The 19,338-nt window shown below is 47.9% G+C and overlaps 1 protein-coding gene across 7 annotated transcripts in view; it reads right to left on the bottom strand.

Annotated features, from left to right (window-relative positions):
- The window catches only part of CYTH1 (cytohesin 1), a 78,863-nt gene that overhangs the window by 58,034 nt on the left and 1,491 nt on the right, over window positions 1-19,338 (bottom strand). For 2 of the 7 annotated variants that reach the window (XM_028112301.2, XM_028112300.2), the window contains exons 2-3: window positions 9,513-9,702; window positions 8,753-9,206 (exon numbers count right to left, since the gene is read on the bottom strand). The exons of 1 other annotated variant lie outside the window; for it this stretch is intronic. In XM_028112301.2, coding sequence (XP_027968102.2) covers window positions 8,753-9,095 — 343 coding nt within the window. In that variant the 5' untranslated portion in view covers window positions 9,096-9,206; window positions 9,513-9,702. Of the gene's footprint in view, window positions 1-8,752; window positions 9,207-9,512; window positions 9,703-19,338 lie in introns of those variants that run through there. 4 more of the 7 variants (XM_028112305.2, XM_028112302.2, XM_088028106.1 and 1 more) reach the window with 4 other exon arrangements.

Here is a 19,338-nt window from a genome sequence, read left to right as displayed (position 1 = left end):
TAATTATACATGACCCCTTTCTCTGTAAAACCACAAGACCAATGTTACAAAATCCGTGCACTCCACCCATCCTTTTACTCAGCTGACAGACAACAAAATGAACCCGTGGAGACGAAGCCATCACATGACAGAGGAGCTGGTGAGGAAGACAGACTGTGCCCACACGGTGTCGTGGGGCAGAACAATGAAGGCACAAGGTGGCACCACAGAAGTCAGCCAGTCCGACCTTTCTCCTGGTATCTGTTACTGATTTTAAAACAAACTGAGCAGAAACCACTGTTTTGTCTAAAATCTGGTCTCCTTGTTTCAGAAGGCAGGTGGTTTCAGGAAGATACAAAACAAGAAAACTCTAACAATCTATTTTTGAAACGGTGTTTCCTCAAGATTTTCTTCAAGCTCTTAAACTACTGTTTAGATGTTTATTTTCCTTAAACACACACACACACACACACACACACACACACACACACACACACACACACACACTCCCTTCCAGTCTCAAAAACGTTCCTACCAGGTTTAGAGGCAGTTAGATGTTTATTTTCCTTAAACACACACACACACACACACACACACACACACACACACACACACACACACACACTCCCTTCCAGTCTCAAAAACGTTCCTACCAGGTTTAGAGGCAGTTCTCTGTTTGCAGAAGCTGCCATCACCCAAAGAAACACCCAGTATGCCTGCATGAGATCTCTCTCAGCCCGTGTGCTCTGGGTCCGAGAAGGGACGGCCAATCAAATGCCAGCAGAAGGGGGAGAGCATGACCTGAGCACACGGTGATGTCTGTCACAGGAAGCTGGGGTCACACCCCAGACAGCAGAGCCGGTGGCCTCCTCAAACTTGGCCGCAGTAGAGACGGAGACAAGCAGATTGCTTTAGAAGAGATTCTGGAGGCAGAACGAACTGGAAAATGAGAGAAAGGAAGGAGTCGGAGCCGATTCCCCGACATCTGACCCGCACACCTATGTGGACAGGTACGCTATTTCCTGGGATGGGGAGAGTTGTGTCACCTGAGTAAGACCCCCTCAGGCATCCCAGGGGGGATGACAAGTGAGCCACCAGAGCCTAAAGCTCAGAGGGCGGAGGAGGGCCAGAGACACCACCGGCTGGGGCGATCTGGGTAGCTGTGTCCTAGAAAGCTGTTGCTAAACCGGACCAGCCCAGCACTACAGCGCATTCCCGGGGAAAGTCCAGGGCTAGGTTCCTGGGAGCCCCGATCACACTGTCTCACCCATCAATACGTAAGCCCCCCTAGCTGTGTTCCTCTCAAGGACACCCGATTTACTCTATGCGGTTGATTCAATGACACTGAACTCAGGCTCAAAGGAAGCTCATCTAACACCTTCCCAGTGGGGCACAGCAGTCTGCCTGCACCACGGACACTAGCCAGCACATCGGCACTGTGCCTGGGGCTGTCATTAACAGTGAAATCGCCACCAGAAAGGGCGAAGACGCAGCTCTGAACAGGCTGCAAAGCGTCCTTGTTTACAGCACGAGAGCCGGGCCAGGAAGGCAGAACGTCACCCTGTTCCGCACATGCAGGAACCTGCTGTGGGCGATGGGCATTTTCCATGGGCCTGCACGTGCCCACAAACCACTGCGAGAGCACCGATTTCGTCCTGATTTGGGGTGACAAATAAATTTTAGTGAGCGGTCAGATTCACAAATACGGACCCCACAAATAATGAGGACGGGCTGTAGTAATGTAGGCGGCGTCAGAAGAAAGGTAGTACTTGAAACTACTGGTCATGTCCAACGGTCACTCCAAACGTTCAAGAGAGCCGATCGCCAGGGACGAGGCAGGGAGAAACACGACCTACTTCACAAATCTGCAACCCCTTCCCAGATGCTTCCAGTTAGGCAACTCCTCCAACCCCTCTCACCAGGGACAAAGCTGGTGGCGTGGTCTCTACTTTCCCTATTCCCAGGAGTTCAGAATTTGGAAGGAAAAGAAAGAAATCTGACCCACTGCTTTCTCCCACTGTAAAGGAAAGAGCTTTATCATATGCACTCCATGGTGATTTTCATAGAAATTACCTTTTAAAAGTATCGAATTGAAGTAAAGTCTCTATCATCAATTACCTGGTTTCAGAGTCATTGGGATAAATGCCGTTGCCGATGGTTAAGACAACTGGGAACTTTGCAAGCACACACATCAGTTCGTAACTTTGACCAAGTCAACATAATTAATGCCACAAACCTCACATCGATGACAAAGTGACTGTACAGATTAAAGTTTATACTGAAAATGTAAAATGCCTAATTAAATACAAAGCTATAAGTAGTGCTGTAGAACATGAAAGTTGTCTGTTTAGTCCAACGTGGTCCTGCCAAAAAGTCATCTACAGTACCGGTTGGGAATTAAGGCATCCAAGAACGCATCAAGAAAAAAATGACTGCTCTCAGGGGTACCCGACCTCCCGCAAAGATTTACCCTTCCTTTCCCCAAGTCTTCAGGCGCGTGCTCGAGTGAACTAGGTGGTGACAGAGTGAGCACCCCGGAGCATGAGGCCACTGAGGCCAAGCTTCTCGCCCCACCCCAAAGGCCAACAGACAGTAAATAAAGGATCCGAGGACTGCTGGCACCCCCTTGTTAACCACATGGGTCTTATACATTGTCCTTAGGGAGTCTTGCAGGAGATCACAAACACTTAAGTAGTACTTAAATGTTAGGATGGAAAACAGCACGTAATAAGGTACTAAGTAGACTAAATAGGTAATTTACCATATGCAGTTACGAAAAGATCCATCTCCCCAACTTTAAATCACACTTAACTCCTGCCATCTAACTTATGTAGGAACATAAATCACAGATTCTTTAAAATAACCTTCAACTGACACCTTAATTCCAAATTAGATTATCTACCTACCTGGTCCTTCAAACACTCCAAACCCCTGAACAACAGAACTATTCTAAAAAGATTCTATATAAAAATCCTGGGTGGCTCAGTCAGTTAAGCATCTGCCTTCGGCTCGGGTCATGATCCCAGAGTCCTGGGATCGAGCCCTGTGTTGGGCTCCTTGCTCAGCAGGGAGTCTGCTTCTCTCTCTGTCTGCCGCTCCCCCTGCTTGTGCTCGCTTGCTCTCTCTGACAAATAAATAAAATCTTAAAAAAAAAAAATCCCTTTTAATACTAACACCCCTCCCCCATTTTTAAGAGGACTGACCACTCTGAGTGGTGGTATAATGCAGGGGGTGACAAACACCTGGCTCATGATGCCGGGGGGCCTCTCCCCTACCTACGCTCGGTGGACAGCAGAGCTCCTGCATCATGTCTCATAAATGTCGTGGACAAAAGCCATGAACCACAGAGGAGAAGCAGACAATGATGACAGGACCTTCCAGAGGGCCTCTCCACCATCTCCCCTGACTTGCACAGTGCTCTCAGGAGGATCTGCCCAGCCCCAACAATTCATAGTTGTACATTTTTGTGAGGCTCTCTCCCCAATTTTAAGTACAAAATTGTGATTTTTTTACTGCAAGAACAGGAAAAAAAAGTTTTCATTTACTATGTGACTGTTTATCATGTCACTTTTTTTTTGTAAATCCAGATTTATTTGATGCAAAATAACATATTAAAACCTTCTTTAACAGATTTGCACATTATGCTTACATTAAAAAAAGCTTTTCTCACGCTTATTTCAAAACTAGTTGCATACCATTTGTACATACCATTCCTTATTATCTCTGTTACATTTTATGTAAGATAAAACATCTTTAAGGGAAAAGAAAAATGCTGCCATATAACCCAGCCATTCCATTCACGGGTATTAACCCAAGAGAAATAAAAACATGTCTACACAAAGACTTGTACATGAATGCTCACAGCAGTTTAATTCACAGTGGCCCCAAACTGGAAGTAATCCACATGCTCATGACAGGTAAATGGATAAATAAAATGTGGTCTATGTAGATAGTGGAAATAAAATAACTCAGCAATAAAAAGGAAAGACTGGCGCTCCCAACGATGATCTCAAACACTTCATGCTGAGTGAGAGCCAGGCACAAGAGAATACACTGTATGATTCCATTAATATAAAATTCTGGGAAACGCAGACTCGTCTGTAGTGACAAAAGGCAGATCCGTGGGAGGGAGGGAGGGCTGGGCTGCAAATAGACATGAAGAGTCTTCTCAGGGCAATGAAGTGCTCTGGATCTCGACTGTAACAGTGGCTTCACAGGGGTAAGAAAAAAAAAAATGTCATACACATCCCATCAAACCATATACTTTAAATGGATACGGTATGCCGTATGCAAGTGTACCTCAGTCAAATTAGTTTTCTTAGGGGTGCCTGGGTGGCATCTAACTCTTGGTTTTGGCTCAGGTCATGATTTCAGGGTCCTGGGATGGAGCCCCGTGTTGGTCTCTGAGCTTGGCGCGGAGTCTGTCTGGGATTCTCTCCCTCTCCCTCTGCCCCTGCCCCCAGCCCGCTCAGGCGCACACTCACACATATGCGCACACTGTCTAAGATAAATAAAATCTTTAAAAAAAAAAAAGTTAATTTTGTTTAAAGAACTACAAGAAAAGAAAACCTGAAAAGTCTGTTGAAACAGGTAAGTGGAAATGAACGCATTCATTATTACTAAAGATATTTCAATGTCACCGCTGGTGTGTTAGATCGCCGTGGAGGCCCCACAAAGCCCTGGCGAGTGTCTGCTGGTGAGAGCCATCGGCGCCGACACTCCCCAGGCACCTGCTGCGTGCCAACCCCCCGACTGATGTCGCTGAACACCTCACCAAACCCTTCATTAGACCCTGCCGGGGAGGCAGGTATGACTGTGTCCTTGGAGAAGACAGACAATTTGCTCAAGGCACAAGACGGCCAAAGTTTTAAAAATTAAGGCTGACTGATGAAGAATCTATAAGAATGCATTTTGGAAAGAGTATTAAAAGACAAAGTAATCAAGCAAAGTTCAAGCTCCCTCTCCATCAGGGTGTCCCTGAACAGGGACCGTCTTCTCTCTCCCAACATAAAAGAATTTTATTTATTTTTAAAGATTTTACTTATTTATTTGACAGAGAGAGGAGACACAGCGAGAGCAGGAACACAAGCAGGGGGAGTGGGAGAGGGAGAAGCAGACTCCCCGCTGAGCAGGGAGCCCAACTTGGGGCTCGATCCCAGGACCCTGGGATCATGACCTGAGCTGAAGGCAGACGCTTCACCGACTGAGCCACCCAGGCGCCCCTGTGTGAACTCACTTTCAAAAGTCTTTAACACATTTCGGGAACACAGATGTCTGATGCTCATCAGCTGCAAGGGGACCCAAAGTTCAACCACTGCCCCGTGTCCAATAAACATGGAAGAAACGAACACTATGCCGATCCACAAAGTGGAAAGCAGATGGGTTCCCACCTTAACTTTATTCTTAAGAAGACTGGATCTGAACTTAGCAAAGAAATGAATCTTGATGAAACATATGCTATCCACAGAAACCAGCCGCTTCTACCTACCATGTGAGGGGCCTGAGAACTCTGCTCATGCCTAAATCCCAAGCCCTGTAGAACACCCAGCTCCTAGCAGGTGTTCAACAAATACCTGTTGAATAAATTAGTTAAAAATGACCTGAGGAAGAAGCTGCTACAATCTCCCCATTCTGACTTATACAGGCACTAGACAAGATCTTAGAACAGTCGAAGCTCACCCCACCAACACTGAGAGAAACAGAAAAATATTTAACCGTTCTATCAAAAAGCCAATGATTAAAAAACAATGAGGGGCGCCTGGCTGGCCCTGTTGGTGAAGCATGCGACTCTTGATCACGGGGTTGTGAGTTTGAGCCCCACATCGGGGGTAGAGCCTTACTTTCAAAAAACCAACTCAATGTTGGGAAGGTAAACTAATATAATCATACACTAGTGAGATGTCAATGTGTATGTGGCAGTTTTTGGAAAGCCATCTGACAGTACCTATGAGGAGACTAAAAATAAAAAGCTAAACTCACTGACCCAGTGATATGACTCACTGGAATCTAGCCTAAGAAAATAATCAGAAATGTGAACAACGATGTCACAGTTATCTGTTGTAAGAATAAAGTGGAAACTTCTAAATAACCAACAAGAGAGGTTAATTAATTAAAGGGTGGTGGATCCACACATGCTGTGTTTGGCAGAGGCCGGCCACCATGGGGCCTGCACAGCCCTGCACGTCTTGCTGTCACATTTGGTTGGTCAAAGAGACCACACAGCACAACTTGCTGGCTCCCAGGGGCGCAGGTCCGGCTTGTCTGCTGCTTGCTACAAAAGGTGCTTGGTCCTTGGCTTCTCAAGTGCAGACTGCCCCAATCCCAGCATGGCCATCATCAGGGCCCCTCACGTCCCCCCATGGGACCTGGGTCAGGGAGGCGGCACTCCCGGGCTGTCCTGCTGTGTGCTGTGCTCCGTGCCATCAACTGTCTCACTTCCGGCCCCTGTGAAGCTGCGGCAAGCCAGCCAGCCTGCCCGTCCTCCCCTCTGGAGGCCTGCTGTCCACTGTGAGCATGGGCCCTGCCCTGACAGATGCCCCTCAAGAATTGTCCATATACAAATTTTAATGGCAGAGAAAAATACATGTTTTCTTTCTTTTCTTCCTTTTTTTTTTTTTTTTTTTTAGGAAGCTACAAAACATTCTATGTAACAACTGGAACTCATTTTTAGGTTTATTTTTTAATCCTGTATTTCCCCAAAAGGACTTAGGTGGGTCGACACGCAGGAATATGCACAGAATAAAAAAAGACTGCAAGCAAATTACACCAAAATGTACACAGTAACGGGTCTGTGGGAGTTCATTACACTCTTCCCTCTACTTTTTGTACATTGTTGAAATTCTCCATTAATAATAATTTTTCAAAGTCTGCCCAAGTGGTGAAGGAAGCACACATACAATTACGGCTAACCTAGCAGGCCGCCTAAAGCCGCCGAGTTTCAGACTAACCCCCAAGAGCCCGAGGAGGGAGAAAGCTGTGGGAAGACGCTTCTGGCAAAAGGTGACTGGGCCTCAGTTCTCCCGCAAGCTCCTGGGCCTGGCCAGCCAGTCCCAAGGGGGACAGGGGAAGGACGCTTTTAGGCCACATCCCCAGCCGGGCAGACTGGAGCTCTAAGATGGCGTCAGTCCAGGGGCTGCCTAGCAACAGAGCAACACAAAGGGAAGGTGTCTCTGAAAGGAACAGAACTAAAACCACACAGACACTTGGGGAACCTGAGGTGGGGAGGCAGCCAAACTTGGTAACTGTAACAAAGGAGTAAACAAACCCAAGCTTGGTGTGTGTTTCTTCGGATTTTCTTCTTCTTCTTTGATCTGCTGAGCCTCTTAAAAACCTCTGCTTGAAAGCTCAAAACCCTCTAAGGGGAATTTTAAATGGCCTAAAGCAAAACCACATCAATTAGAGGGTTACAGTTGGAGATGCAGTGAACACTCAGCCAGCACTCCTCACAATCCTGGACACATGATGACACACAACTCCTCACATTGTCATTTCACACAACCAATGTGGGAAATGACAAGCTCCACCTCTGGCACACCAGCCCAAGTCAGGGCCTGGCCACATGGCCCCGGGGTGGGGTTGAGGGGGGGGCAGCAGTGTGAAGTTCCTGAGGAAGGGGCTCTTCTACACCTGAGCTCCTCAAATTTGGGAACTTTGAAAGTGTGTGTGTGTGTGTGTGTGTGTGTGTATGTGTGTGTGTGTGTGTGTTCTTCCATTTGTTCCCGGATCCTACCCTGTGTGTGTGTGTGTGTGTGTGTGTATTCTTCCATTTGTTCCCGGATCCTACCCTGGAGGATCCCAATTCGGTAGGTATAGCCAGAGTAGGGCCCCAGAAAAAACTGATTTTTTTTTTAAGATTTTATTTATTTTTGACAGAGAGAGAGTGTGTAAAGGCAGGGGCAGTGGCAGAGGGAGAAGGAGAAGCAGACTCCCTGCTGAGCAGGGAGCCCAATGCGGGGCTCGATCCCAGGACCCTGAGATCATGACCTGAGCCGAAGGCAGACGCTCAACCATCTGAGCCACCCAGGTGCCCCAAAAAACTGATTTCTTAAAAAAAAAACTCACCCAAGTGATTCTGCAGATTAGCCTGGTATGGGAACCACCATGCTAATCCCAATTTACTACATTACAAACTTCAGATAGCTTAAACAAACCACTTCTGTATGTTTATCTTCCTAGGACACTTGACTACTCCCAACTATAAAAGGTCTCCTCCAGCTGGGGGTGCCTGGCTGGCTCAGTTGGAGGAGCGTGCAACTCTTGATCTCAGGGTCATGAGTTCGAGCCCCACGCTAGGTACAGAGATTACTTAAAAAAAAAAATAAAACTTAAAAAAAAAAAAAAAGGTGTCCATCTGGAACATGGTTATTTTTACAAGTTTGGATGTCTAAAAGCCAAAAATTCAGGAAATATTTAATCCATTTTTTTAGACCACTGATGTTTCAACCCTGGCCTCTTATCCAAATAGTTAGGATTTTACAGTTTAACAAAGAATGCAGTGACATTGTACTCGTTTAAATGCTTTCTCCTAAGACAAACAAAAATCCCACTATCCCACGACTGTTAAGACTTTTAAACAGAACTAAAAAGTAATTCTACACACAAAGCACTACGTGCCTACCTTTTTAAAAGTTATACAGATACCAAATAAGTCTGATGGCATCACTTCTTAAAATCAAACCCATCCCAATACAAGCATTATTAAGCCATCATCATTTTCCTGACCGTCAAGGAGACCAGAGGCTATTCGACTTTTCTCGGCACCTTCCATGCTCACCTGTGAAACTCAGGGAGCCGCGCTCACCCATTCTGCCTCCCCCGCTGCCCTGTCCACGGTCCACAGTTCTGTTCTGGGGTCGGGGTTTGCCTTGAATCCTTATAAAGGTGACTGATGTTATCTCTGCACATATAAATGTGAACTGATAAAATACATATTTAATAAACAGGATACGTAACAAGCAACCTTTTTTTTCACTCAGCATCACATGGCCATTTTTTAAAGAGGAGCCTGATATTCTGTAACAAACATATGACAGCGTGCTGAAGCATCTCCTTCCTGATGGGACAGTTAGCGCCCCCCAGGTTCTGACTCCCAGAGCCACACTGTGGCTCACATCCATGCTCACGCGTCAAACCGTCCTGAGAGTCCCAGTTACTGCACGTGCCACCAAGTCTCACGGGGACTGTTTCCTTCAGTCCCGCAGCTCCAGGCTGAAATCAGGTGAGCTGACCTTGGGGATAATACACAGAACGAAAATCGTGCAAACGTCCTAGGGCCTATAAAAACCCCTTTAAAAATCAAAACTGACTTCTAATTATGTACTTTTCTCCAGCAATTGAGTTTTCAATATAAAGATGTGTTATTTTTGTAATTTTTTAAAGTAGAAGTTTCAATTCCTCTTAGTAGAGTGCTATAAATACATTTATGTGTTTAAGAAAATGGGAGCTTAAGAAAGAACAGTAATATTTAGCCAAAAATTCGGTTTTGTATCCCTGAAATCTATTGGGGGTGGAAAATAAACCAAATGAGCCCTTACCATGAGTCTGTGGAAGAGAAACAGCACCTAGCCTGCTTCCTCCACACAAGGAGATGTCCATCGTGTGACTCGAGGAAAAGGCAGAGGTCTGGGAAAATAATCCCCAAATCATGTCATGCCAACATCTCCATCTAGAACAGTGAACTCCTTTTTCCTACCGAGCACCATTGTTCAGGGATGCTTCCATTACCTGAAACAGGAAAAATTCTCCTCACTCTCAAAGAAAGTACAGAAACATTCCTAAGAACTGGCAGCAATAACACAACCTCCCAACTGAAGATGTTCTTTGTTCTGGTAGTCTGACGACAAACAGGGCTGCTGAGGAGCAGAAACAGGGTGGACGGGTCCAAGTGTGCTGCTGCTTCGCGCACACTCTGCTCTACCTTTGAATTAGGAATGCACTCTAGAGCCAGAAATGCTTTACCACGACGAGACAAAGTCTGTAGCAGTACCATAACCCTTACTGTCCACGTGGAAGGACAAAACCGCCCAGGACAAGAGCAGTAGGGTGGATGTGGCTGGCAGAACAACGGCCCCAAAGATGTCCACATCCTAATCCCTAGAACGAGTGGATCTGCTCAATTACGTGGCAAAGAGGAACTGATGCAGATGGAATGAAAGTGGCTAATCAGCTGCCCTGGAGGTGGGGAGATTTCCTGGGTCATCTGGCGGGTCCCATGGAATCACCAGTGTCTCATATGGAGGAGGAGGAGGAGGAGGCAGGAGACTCTGTCAAAGCGATGAGACACGAGATGGGGCTTAGCGGCAACTGCAGGCTTTGAAGATGGGAGGAAGGGGTCAGGAGCCGCGGGATGCAGGCGGCCTCCAGAAGGTGAAAAGGGCAGGGAAAGAACCTCTCCAGGAGGCTCCAGAGGGATCTAGCCCTGCTGACACCTTGGTTTTAGCCTATGAGACCCATTCCACACTTGTGACCCCCGGAACAATAACATAATAAATTTGTATTGTTTAAAGCCAATAAATTTGTGATCATTTGAACAGTAGCCACAGGAAGAGAATACAGTGCAGCTACTCCTTCCATCTCTCTTTGGTACTGAGGGCGTATGTTAAGTCAGAGCCGCTTCCTACCATTTGCTTTCTGATTTGTTAATTATTAAAAAAAAAAAATCAACAACCTATGTCTCCTCCTTCTCAGACATTTGTCAAACACCTTAACACTTCCCAGAAGAAAGTGAGCTCACACCACAAATGACCTCACTGGGGAATATATCAGCCCCTCTTTTTTTTTTTTAAAGATTCCACCTATTTATATGACACAGAGAGACACAGCGAGAGAGGGAACACAAGCAGGGGGAGTGGGAGAGGGAGAAGCAGGCTTCCCGCTGAGCAGGGAGCCTGATGTGGGACTCGATCCCAGGACCCCGGGACCATGACCCAAGCTGAAGGCAGCTGCCTAACAATTGAGCCACCCAGGCGCCCCTGTATCAGCCCCTCTTAAAGAATTTCTCTGCCACACGCATCTTTCAAGAAGAAAATAATCTTATATTTCGTCTAAATGTTCCTTTTTTAAGATTTGTACTGAATCTCTGAATGCATAAAAAGCGTCTCTATAACCCTCGCAGCAACTCAGTAGTGAGGAGCTTCCCACCTGATTATAGCCATGCCCAGTGGTGGCAGGAACCGAGCCCCCAAATGAAGCCCAGAACAACCGAAGAACGAAATGGGACACCTTACGTGTGCGGTAAAAGGGCTACATTCGAGTTGCAACTGCAACTCACAGGCAGACACGAGCAACGTCAATGGCCATCATGTTCCTGTCAAACACAGACGGGGAGCTGGAGGACGGCCTGAGCGGTTCCTTCAACAAACTCCTACGAAGAGCCTACAAAGTACCAGGCCCGGTGCTGGGCATGTGGGCCGCGGCCCATCACAAAGCTGGAGGAGACCAGGCACGCGCAGTAAACAGGACTGGTAGCAGGCGACGAGCCATGGGGGGTGAGCATGGGGAGGGGCGTGCAGGAGGTCTAAGGAGCTGGGCAACCTGGGCAGGTCTCCCCCGGGGGGAGTGGGAACTGGGGCCAAGGCCCGTGGGCAAGAGCATTAACCATGAGGACGTCAGGGCAGAAGGTATCCTGAGCCCAGGCAACAGCCAGAGAAAGGCCCCAGTGGGGGACAGTGTCAGGTGCCTCCCAGCGAGTGGGCTGAGCAGGAAACCTGGAGATCTATGAGGGGTGGGACCTCGGGGTGAGGGAGAAGGGGGGGGGCTCTCTGAGGTCAGCAGACGCGGAGGAGCCCCCCTGTGCGCACCACGGACACAGCCAGAGGGTGTGTTTTCTAGAGTTAGACCACAAAGTCTAGGGTGGAATCCCTATTTCTGTTGGGTTATTATAAATCCAGAAAATAATCTTCCAATTATAATCCTAAGAATCTTTTCAGAATTTCATTTCCTCCATGCTTTGTCTGGACACAGAGGGAAATCACTAAGGTCTTTGTCAAGTTACTGAACAGAGTGAAGGAGGCCCCCCTTTCACATCAGGACAAGTCATGGAGAGAAGGAAGAATGGCCTGGGGAGGAAGCATGCCTGACAAGGCCACCACGACCCCCAGAGGCCGGACTCCCAGGAGACGGCCCAGGACACCATGGAGCTGTGCGCCAATCCGTCACTGTCGCGTACGGCCCTGACACGAGAGTGAGGGGCCCCAGGTGGAAGCTAGGAGGCGCGCCCCAGGCCCCCTGGTATCCTGAACCACAGTCCCCCTGCAGGAGCTTCCACAGCTGGCCCGCAAGAGCCACTGCACGAAACCTGGTTTCAGAACTCCTCCAAACACAGCAATAAATCGGTGTCCTCACTGCACGAAGCTTAGGAACCTAGGCCTCCAAGTCTGTTTCTGAAGCTGCAGAGCTGAAGTCCTGAATCAGAATCCTCGGTGACCCCACCAGGGACTGTCGTCCTGATGAGGCCCGGTGCAAAAACGAGCCTCTCCTCTGACCGCAGACAAGGCTGCAAGGCCAGTGCTGGGCGGCAAGACGCTGGAAGATACTCTGTCACTCCCCGGAAGAAACACTACTCTTCCGCAGTGCTCTCCCATGTCACTGCTGAATTGTGTTTTCCAAGAGCCTGTTACGTTGTCACCACAAAGGGTGAAAAGGCGAGGCAGTGGCGGGACAAGGCCCCTGCGAGTGGCTGAGATCTGCAAGGGGCAGGATTACCAACCTTAACCTTTACCTGCTTGCCGGTATTTCGCAAGAGATGCCGGCTGCCCAACCGCCATGTGAGCTCTGCTCCAGGGGATCCTCGGAGGTCAGGCTGGGACACTCCTGTTGGCACCACAAGCAAGCCCGGTCCACCAGGAGCCCTGGGAGGGAACACTGGCCTCCAAGCCAACACTACCCCGCAGATGAAGGAGGAAGGACGGCCTCTCCGGTGCAATCCTACAAACCCCTCAGATTTCCACCCTAAAGCTAACAATGGGCTCTTTCCATCTAAATCTGCTTCATAATCCCCAACACACGTTTTAACCACAACACTATCCAAACTGTACCAGGACACAGAGCTCTGTACCCCCCAATTCCAGGAGAAAAGACGGGAAGTTTAGAAAGCTTCTGAGAAGCATATAAGGTACAGAAAAGGAGAAAAGGGATCTGAAACAACAGGCAACCAGGAGCAGGTGGTACAGCAGAAGCGACTTGGCATCAGCGAATGTGGTTTCCAGTGGTGGACCAGCCCTGAGCGAGGGCACCTCGCACACCCAGTGACCCCCGACACCGTCCCTCACCTGTGCACGGACGGGGCTGCCGACCACTGCTGTGCTCTGGAACGCTCTCATCGCATCTGACCCCAGAGTCAGGTGTCTTCCCCCAAAGCAGCTCTCACCCAAAAACAAAGTGAAAACTGGATCGCCCCAGGCGCCCACGGCATTTGCTCACATCTCGTCAGAGCACCTGTCGCATATTCTTGCAATTTTTCAACATGTCAACTCCCCTACACTAAGAGCTTCCTGAAGGCAGGCCTGTATCTTAAAATCCAAGCAAACACCCTGACACCGAGAAGATAATGAAAAAGAGGCTGAGCAGGCAGATGGATGGATGTGTCGCTGGAAAACAGTCCAGACAGCAAAGAAGAGAATGCAATCAGCTGTTCCTTCAAGCCTGGATAACCGGGGTGATAGGTAATGGTAATAAAAGTTTAAAAAAAAAAAAGAAAGAAAGAGAAGGGAGGTCTTGGGGGAGGGCTGGGCCGGAGAGGCAGGAGAACACCTCCAGACGGGCGGAATTTGAGATGGCGACGGGAAGTCAAGGGGACCATCCAAGCAGCTGAAAATGCAAAACTACAGCTAGAACTCCAAACATCCTCCTTTCTGTCAGCAGGACTGTCGGAAGCCGTGTGTGGAGCAGCGCAGAGCTTCAAGGACCTTAAGCTAAGAGGTGCCCACACTCACGTGGTCTGGCAGCTGCCGGCTTCAACAGCCCCAGACAGAGCGAACGTGAGCCCGGTCCTGCCTGAGCTTCACAGCGTGCCGTGCATGAGTCCTGTAATTCAACACTGGCTTGGAAGAGTTTTCAAAATGTTTATTAAAAAGAGTCTGTAGGGGCGCCTGGGTGGCTCCGTCGGTGGAGCATGTGACTCTTGATCTTGGGGTTGTGAGTTTGAGCCCCACGCTGGGCACAGCACTCACTTAAAAAAAATTATAACAAGAGTCTACAAAGACATACAGTATCCCCGAATTAAAGCAAGTCTCTCCATTCCACTACCTCATAGCTGCTGCCCTCTCTGCCCACCAACAATCCATTCATCTGAAGGAGTAATATGTACGCTTGCCTGCAAGGCCTCCTTTTCAGACATGGCTCTGCCCCGCCCTTTAATGGGGGGCAAGACGCCATGCCCAGGACAGCACCCTTGGCCCTCTTCTCGGTCAGCGTAAGATCTCCTCACTTCCCTGGGCTCCACTCCCACTCATGTGCTGTGTAGTAAGTTCTTGGGTTCCAGCGACAAATCCAACTGTCTAAATGGACCTCTCTCAAGGGATGGTCTCTAACCTCCCCCCGCCCCCCGAGCTCAGCTCACTGTGTCCAAAACTAAGCACCTGCGTTTAACTGGAGACCCTCCCCAAGCAGTCACCTGAGACAGCAACCTGGCATCATCTGGAACCCTGCTGATCTCCCACAATGCTCTGTCTCTCCCAAACCCTGGTAATCAATCCCATGCTTTTAGGTCCTTGACGTGTCTTGTAGTTACTGCCCTTTGGCCCACTCCTGCTGCCTCCATCAGGCCCTCCTCCCCCAGCCCGCCAGGACGGTTGCAACGGCTCCCTGAGGGTCTCCCCACTGCCCACGGGAACCACACCAGTGGGATCTTTCTCAAATGCAAAATAATCATCATGAAATACCCCAGTCCAACCCCCTAGGCTCCTCGTGGCGGAGATCAGTCCTTGGTGACACACAGAAGCCCTCCATGACTCTGTGCTCCTCCCTAGAGCCTGTCTCTGGCCTCCCAACCTCCAGGCACAGAGAACCACTCAGCTCCCCAGGGAGCCAGGTCCCCTTCCCTGCTGACCCCGGCTCGCTCCCGCTGCTTGAAATGTATTGCTCCGCCACATGCACCCAGTTAGCACCAACTCAGCTTCCAAACTCCAGTTCTAGCAAACCGTCCTCTGTCCAGTCCGGTTCCGCCCCAACTCCAGGCAGGACTACTCCCCCTGCTTACCTAGGGTTTTCACGTACACACTTGCCACACCCACTCTGACCCTCACACTCACAGCCTGCCGCCGCCCCTGTCCTCCAGGCTCAAAGCATCCCCGACAACAGGGGCCGTGTGGTGCAGAGTGGCGGCGGACGCCTGTTGACCCCACAGGCACACCGCCTGCCAGCAGCAAGCCCACAGCAGCGCTACTGAAGATGAACAGGTTTTTAACAGCATCACACCAATTCCATCGTTCATACCCAACGGTCATGATTACAATGTGGACTGTAACAATGCCAGAGAAAGGCACTCTTCTGAAAGAGAAACCCTGAAGACTCAAAAAAGAAAAAAAAAGTGAAAAACAGGAAAAGACTCAGATAAGGAAGGTCATGTCCTGACCCTTGTTACGGGAGCCAGGCGGCACAGAAAGCACCTCATAACCACCTCACCGTCACAAAAAAAGAGACACATTGTCACACCATCCTGGATAACAACGAGTAACAAAAATCCCCTACACAGCCTTCCACCCATCTTACGTTTTTTTAGTCAATGCAAAGAGAGAGGCAAAACAACATTACCAGCAGTTTCAGAGGATGTGGGACTCACTTCTTGAACATTTCTAAATAATTTTCCACCTCCTCCATGCCTCTATTATTGCAACTGAAACTAAGCAACAATAATTAGAGAGACAATCAAGAAGCAGTGTGGCAACAAAGCCAACGGACAGGTTCAGGCAAAGTACTCTTCTTCAGGAGCCCACTGTCCAAGCCTTTCAGGTGGGAGGGTGAGCAGGAAAGGGGCGGACAGGCCTTTGGGCGGGGGGTGGACTCCAAGATGAAGCTCCAACCTATGCCTCACTGTCCAGAGCCACACACACACACACACACGCACACGCACACACACACACACACGCCTCCTCCCCGGCCAAGTGACCTATATGTGTGCTCTCAACCTTGAAAACAGAAGGCACTCTCCTTCTAGTTCTTTCTATAGAACTACCTGATCTTGAATGCATGAAACACATAAGAAATCATCTCTTTGGCAAGACTGTTTTTGATTGGTATGTGGGTCATTTAGAAAGGAGCAGGTATGAGCCTTAAGATCCCATAGACTGACCCATTTATCAGTATAACCCAGACCAGCAAGAGCTATCTAACTCACAATTTCTCCTCTAAAGGAAACATTTGTATTTGGCCAGAAGTCAATATATGGGTTGAGAGATCATCAATCTTTAATCGAAAAATTAAAAGAGACATAAACAGGTGACTACTACAATTGGTCAAAATCTCACTCCAACCCCAGTCAGACTGAATATATATTTTCCCCATGCTGAAAGTATCAGAGTGAGAAAAACAGTCACTTGATTTGTTCGAGGCCATAAAAAAAAAAAAAAAGTTAATCGCAGTCAAGTAAATAAAGAAACCAACATCCCACATGTTCATGTGGCAGGTCCATAATACACAAATAGGCAAAAGAAATTTTTTTCAACCTAGCTGGTGATCAATAGATTTAATGAGGTGCCATTTTGTAACCATTAGGTTGGTTTAAAAAAAAAAAAAAAAGCTTTCAAATGCAAATCCTCACCAGTGGCAGAGCCACAGTGATACTCAAGTGTGTAACCCCATACATGGCCAGGAACAGGGTAAATTGGTACAGCCCTTTTGGAGAGCAAATTGGCACCATGCATCAAGAATTCTAAAAATGTTTATCCCCTCTGACATGTTAATATCACCCCTGGAACTCTACCTTAAAGACCACAAAATGTATAATTATGGTAACCTTATGTTCCAGATTTTCTAAGAAAACCCTGACTTCATAATTGTATTCTTTTCCATAAAAACAAATCACTAAGTGTATAACTAAATTCGAGAACAACGAAAGACATCAATATCACTGAAGAACAAGGAAAATTGGTTTGGTATCTGGTCAAACATGTACAGAAGAGTGTTCTTGTTTCTGTTTGGGATGGAAAGCTGAAGACAAAAACGCACTCACTGAATATTAACTTTTGCCACATGGAACCTGGTTCAGTCTATTATTCCCTCAACAGCTGCTGAGCTGCTTCTATTGGGTACCAGGCCCCATGCTTGTTCTGGAAGCACAAGGATGAAACGGCCCATCTCCCCTGCACACAGTAGGCTCCCACTCATCGGGCTCCCGCTCACCATCCAACAGCAGCAACCGTGCCCACCACCGCCCAGGACTCATTTCATCTTTGGATGGCGGAAGTCGTGCCCTGGCTAAGATAAGATCTCCACGCCTTCACAGAGAAGCATACTTCTTAAAGGCCAATTCTCCCTTGTGTCCAGACGAGGGATAAGTCTGAAGCTCATAAAAAGCGAGAGGAGTAGAAACTGTGTTTGAGAAGTAAAGGCCATAAATGGCACTGTAGGTTTGGAGATCTTAAGAACCTACGCTCAGAAATTTGGTGATCTTGTCAGAGTTGTGATGCAGAATCGTCACCACTAACACTTCCAATGTCACTACCGATGGCCCTACCTCACAGCCTGTCTGTCCTAAGAGAGGTGGACGACACATGCGCACCCTCTGGGGCAGCAATTCCTGGGGTCAGAACCTTTTGAGAAGCGAGCTACGGAACCTCCAAATAGGCACATTCACAAAACCTTCCCCATACAACTTCAGAAGGGCTCCAGAGACCCATGACGAGGCAGTCTACGGGTTAAAAATATCGGCTCAAGTTCAGAAGTCACCAAGAGGAGTGGTCACGGAGTCTTTTCTTGGGCAAGGTACCCTATTAAGGCAAAAATACCTCTTCCTTCTGCAAAAAGAACTGTGAAGTCCAGAAGAATGGTGACCTAAGAAGATTATATGAGTCTTTAAAAAAAAAAAAAAGTCCCAATTATTTCACAGCATTTAGAAAGACACCGGGGGCGGGGCACAAAGGTCAATCAGCCACAAGCAATAGGAACATCTTTCTTCAAATGTCAATTAAGTTTCTAGAAAATCACTAATTCCACATTTTTCAAAGATAATTAAGCTTGAAAAGGATTCGTGTCGCAGTCCAGTCTGTCCCGCCACACAGGCGGTGCGAAGCACGTTGTACCTTTCTAGGGGGTTAAGAACCTCTGATTTAACAATTTGGTATTACAAGGGAGTGTCTACAGGAGGAAGGGCTTCCGAATTCAACGGTGCAGTCACCGGCTTGACGGAACAGCAAAGAGTCTGCAGTCAAGAAAGGCTGTTGTGTTGGTTTTTGAAATTCTCTGTAAGGGAACAGGAAAACTCTAAAACTCATCCTCTTTCTTTAGCATATTATAAATGAGCTCTGTTCCAAAAGTTTTTTAGGCCAAAATGGCAGGCAGGAAATCACAATCATCTCCCCAAAGACACAGGGTTCAGAAGGTCCTAGGCTACCTCACGGCACAACAGAGGTTCTAGCTTCGGAGGGAGTGGCTGGGCAGGCGTTCCATGTGTTTGAGGAGTCTGTAGCACGCAGCTGCTTTTGAAATGTGTTATACGAATAGCTGTCTTATGCCTCGAGGTAGATTCACTGTAAAACCTAACGGACAGCTCTGGAGACTAAGGGAAACCCTAAAGAACTGAGAAACTTATTCTTCATAGGACCATCTTAAGCTATTAGGTACTTTCTGTGTGGTGAATGCTGAGTAGGGAGCCTTTCTCAATTCAACCTTCTTAGTTCCTCCAAAATACAAAGAAGATGACATTTTTAACTGTATAAGGGGGAAGAATAAACTTCTTTCTCATCTTTATGTGTGGTCAGCAGAATATCAGCCCCCAAAGATGTCCATGACCTAATCTCCAGAACTCTATGTTACCCTATGTGGCCAAAGTGGGAATACCCCTGCAGAGCTAAGGTTGTTTCGCTGGATCATCCTGGTGGGTCCAATGTAATCACAAGGGTCCTAATAAGAAGCAGCAGAGGTCAGAGAGAAACAGAAGGGGGTACCTGCTGGCTTTGAAGATGGAAGGTGGCCCAGCCACAGAATTAAGGTGGCCTCTAGAAGGTGAAAAAGGCAAGGAAATGGATACTCCCCTAGAACCCCCAAAAGTAACGCAGCCCTGCAAACACCTTAAGCCCAGTGAGACCACATTTGGACTCCTGACCTCCAAAACTATACGATCATAAATTTATATGCTGTTTTGAGCCACTGAGTTTATGCTAATCTGTTACAGCTGCCTTGGGACGCGAATGCACCCGCTTCTAT

This window comes from Eumetopias jubatus, unplaced genomic scaffold (assembly GCF_037043125.1).
Source record: "Eumetopias jubatus isolate StellerSeaLion01/CBP00866 unplaced genomic scaffold, mEumJub1_p1.0 scaffold_10, whole genome shotgun sequence".
NCBI classification, from domain to species: Eukaryota; Metazoa; Chordata; class Mammalia; order Carnivora; family Otariidae; genus Eumetopias; species Eumetopias jubatus.
The sequence above is the reverse complement of the archived record's forward strand: the minus strand, read 5'-3'. Positions and strand labels throughout refer to the sequence as shown.